Source organism: Pyrus communis, chromosome 7 (assembly GCF_963583255.1).
Source record: "Pyrus communis chromosome 7, drPyrComm1.1, whole genome shotgun sequence".
NCBI classification, from domain to species: Eukaryota; Viridiplantae; Streptophyta; class Magnoliopsida; order Rosales; family Rosaceae; genus Pyrus; species Pyrus communis.
In genome coordinates this window covers 26,462,778-26,466,366 of record NC_084809.1, presented here as the reverse complement: position 1 = coordinate 26,466,366, position 3,589 = coordinate 26,462,778, and the positions used below count along the sequence as shown (strand labels likewise).

At 40.5% G+C, this 3,589-nt stretch overlaps 1 protein-coding gene across 1 annotated transcript; it reads right to left on the bottom strand.

Moving 5' to 3' along the window:
• Positions 1-1,247: 1,247 nt before the first annotated feature.
• On the bottom strand, positions 1,248-3,307 carry LOC137740315 (uncharacterized oxidoreductase At4g09670-like). Its single transcript, XM_068480176.1, has 2 exons — positions 2,761-3,307; positions 1,248-1,944 (listed from the first exon to the last, which is right to left on the bottom strand). Exons 1-2 carry the CDS (start codon positions 3,226-3,228, stop codon positions 1,318-1,320), a joined length of 1,095 nt encoding a protein of 364 aa, XP_068336277.1. The 5' UTR covers positions 3,229-3,307; the 3' UTR covers positions 1,248-1,317.
• Positions 3,308-3,589: the final 282 nt, after the last annotated feature.

Sequence of the window (3,589 nt, the reverse complement as noted above, 5' to 3'; positions counted from 1 at the left end):
CAAAATGGTAGGGAAGACCCCCATGCCTTGTCGAGAAAGACCTACTTGCTCTGCAAGACATAAAAACCTAATCTAACTTGAGGTTAGATTGGTTTTATATATTCTTGGAGATTCTCACAATTTAGCGTGTAGCTCAAGTAATCATAATTTTAAAAGGAAGCAATGTCTTATGGTGGATATCCTTTAGGATTCTCCCATTTAATACGAATTCATTATCCTAAAAAGGCTCTCCCTTGGCTAGTATAAATAACCCATCCAAGGTTCACCAAAGGTACTATGATATTGGCATTCTGGAAAGCATATCTCTCTTAATCTCTAGCCCGCTTCTTGAGTTTTAAAACCTTTCACTCGATTGTTGGAGATCCTTTGGCGTTACCATACTGGTGCCCAGGAATTGATGATTTTTCGCTTCTCTTTGCATGTGGACGATCAAGTGTTCCTCCATCCACGGTGGTGTGGAAATTTAGTTCAAACGCTAGCCCTTCTGGGCTAATCTCATTTGTGAGTCCCTCTAGGCTCATGAGATCCTTTTTGGGCCTTGTCAGACCAACTAAGCCCACTTTCTGCCGGGCCTTATTTACGGGTACATCTCCTCCATGGATTAGTTGTCAACCCATGCGATAGTTGACTATTGGCGTAACTTTGGGCATAATTTCGTCATCGTGGCTTGCTTTAGTATAACTGCCCTTCTAAGGCAGGTGAAATTTGGTTACCACAACGAGCAATTTTAATTTTTCAAGATCGATTACATTTTTTTAAGGAGCATTTCCTTTTAACTTGTGCGCAGTGTTTGTTCTCTAACGTAGTTAATAATCTGCATGTACAATTTTATTTTTTATTTTTTATTTTTTTGTTATTACAAACCGTATTCTACACTAACAGAGGGGGAGGGGAATATTTTAAACTTGAAATGCAGTGGGTTGACAAGTAAGGCCGTAAGAGTCCTAACTATCAGGGTAATTCACCACTTGTGTGTACATACTCTTAAACCCAAACCTTTTTTCTACTTGGAAAAACTAAACAACATTTGTTTTTTTTCTTTTCTTTTCCTTCTTATTATTAGTAAAATTTGTTAAACAGAGGGCGGGTGGGAAATTTCTGGGTGATATGGCCATTTTTGCTTCATGGAGAAGTGGCGGTGCCTCGCACATGAGCATTGATGAATAGCTAAACTCGGCTAGTCCTTCTCTATTTTCATTTAAAATGAAAATCTTCTTAACTGTAAGTGGAAATTTTAATCACGCGTCTCGTAATAAAATGTGCCTAGACACATGCAATTCGATATTTTACAAATGAAAATAAATGTGTTTTGTAGGTTTATTTAGCTACAGTAACAGGTTTACAACCAAGATCAATGGATTTCTTCACAGCATCCGATACTAACTGCGTTTTTCTGCTGATATCGGGCCATTTACTGTCCGGACGATTTCCAAATTTCCTAATGTTCTCAGCATTCCTTGCAAACTCTTGAACCATCAATGCCTCTTGCGGCAGCTCAGAAGTGACGGTAACTTCTTCTGGTTTTACATTCCACCCAATGTGGAGTTCCACAAATGTTGCCCCGGATGTGTAGTCAAATGAAGCCAAATTCTCTTGGTATGGAATAATGTAGTCATTGCAATGCAGCGAACCATTAGAGCCAGTCATAGCCAAGTCCATGGACGTGTGGGAGAGGAAAGAGCAGTGAATTGTGGCGACGGTTTTGTCTGCGGGTTCCCAATGAAATGATGCAGAGCAAGACAAGATGACCCCTGCAGAGTTTCTTATGACATCAGGTAGAGCATTCACCACAGTTGGTAATTTGTAGTCCTTTGCCCACAAGATGGCCCCAATACAGTACCAGCCTACGGCCCCAAGTGCACCGAGAGCATCCAAGTTCGGTTTCACTCTGATGTTGCTCTCCAAGAAATCCTGGGTTCCGGGCATTGTTGACGTGCTACGGATCTTAAAAGCACAATAACATGTTAAAAACACAAACAAACATATAGACATTGCAGGTAGACCAGTTGTGTTCCTAATATTAATCAATTGTCAGTAAGCAAAGAAAGTTCGAATTCCTCTCGGATTAATTCAGCACTCTCTCTCTTTTTCCTCTTTCCAGAAGTTACGTAGGCACTTGTATGTGCCTCTACCAATGTTGTTGAGGAGTACCATTCTTATGCGTTGAAGGGCACACGTTCTTTTGTTCATTCTGTTCTTAAAAGAAACTATTTTCACAGATCAATGAGACAGGAGCAAATTTTGAGATTACTAACCTCTTCTAAGAGACATTTTCTTCTCTCTACCATTTAGAAAATTAATCATTGCATCGTGATCGAGGACCGATTTGCTATACCAGAAATGGTCTCAAACATTTTAGTGTTTCTTTTCGTTCATAGTTTAATTGGGAAACTCTGAAAATTATCCCACTTTTGTACATGTTAAAGACTTGTAGCCCATTTCTCGACCTTTAGAATTTGACCAACTCAAGGGGGTTCGAGCACTGCTCGATAGTACCTCCAATGAAGCTAAAATCATTAATGTGTTACAAAACAAATGGCAGCTTTCCAAACTTTGTAGTTTGTTTTGTTGAGCGTATGAATCCCACATCGAGAGAGAAAGGAAGGTCTTATCTAATAGTTTGAAGCCGACTCCCTTCTATTGTCAATTCGTTTTAAGATGGAGGCTCACTTAGTTTTTCGTTTGCCACTAAAAAGTAAATATAAAATTGTCAATCAATCCCTACAGAATGACAGAATATGAAGCCAGAAATATACTTACAATGTCAGTTTGACCAAAAAGCTTGGGATCAAAGATCAAGTCCTTCAGTTTTGCAGTCCTTGGATGATGCAGCCACATGCTCCCATCCATGAACTGCACACCGTTGGATTCGCACGCTTCCAGTATCCGATCAAGCTCTCCCACATCAAGAGCCGTTGGTTTTTCCAAAAGCAAATGTTTCTTCTTCCGGGCAGCCAACACCGCCCATTGCAGGTGAAGACTTGTGGGCAGGGGCATGTACACCGCATCTACACATGGGTCGTCGAGCAGCTGCTCGTAGCTTCCGTAGATCTTGACGGCTCCGGAGAGTCCATTGCGGGCTGCGAATTTCCGGGCTTTGTCGATCGAACGGCTAGCGATGGCGTAGAGGGTGGCGTTGGGTGCTAGCTTTATGGCTCGAGCTACTTTTCTGGCTATATCGGCGCATCCTGTTATGCCGAAACGTATTGCTGCTGGACTTTCTGCCATTTTTTTCGATTTTTGGCTTGAGAGTTGAAAGACTCTTGATTTGGGTGGTGGTTGTTGCCTTTGTTTTAGAAGGGCCACTATTGTTGGTCGAAATTACTTCAAAACCTCTGCTATTTCTATTTTTTGGTTGTCCAAAAATAAATTTTGGTAGACTAGCCACCAACAAGATTTTTTTATTTTTATTTTATTTTAATCAAACGATAGGTTTTGTTAGATATATTACTGACGGGATTTGAATACACGCCGTAATGCAAGAACTCAACACATTTTCACTACTGTGGTAAATGACCACTTCCTACTTTTGCTATTTCATTTGTTTTCTATTTGATGTTCAACATTGTTTCGGCCCAATCCGAACAGG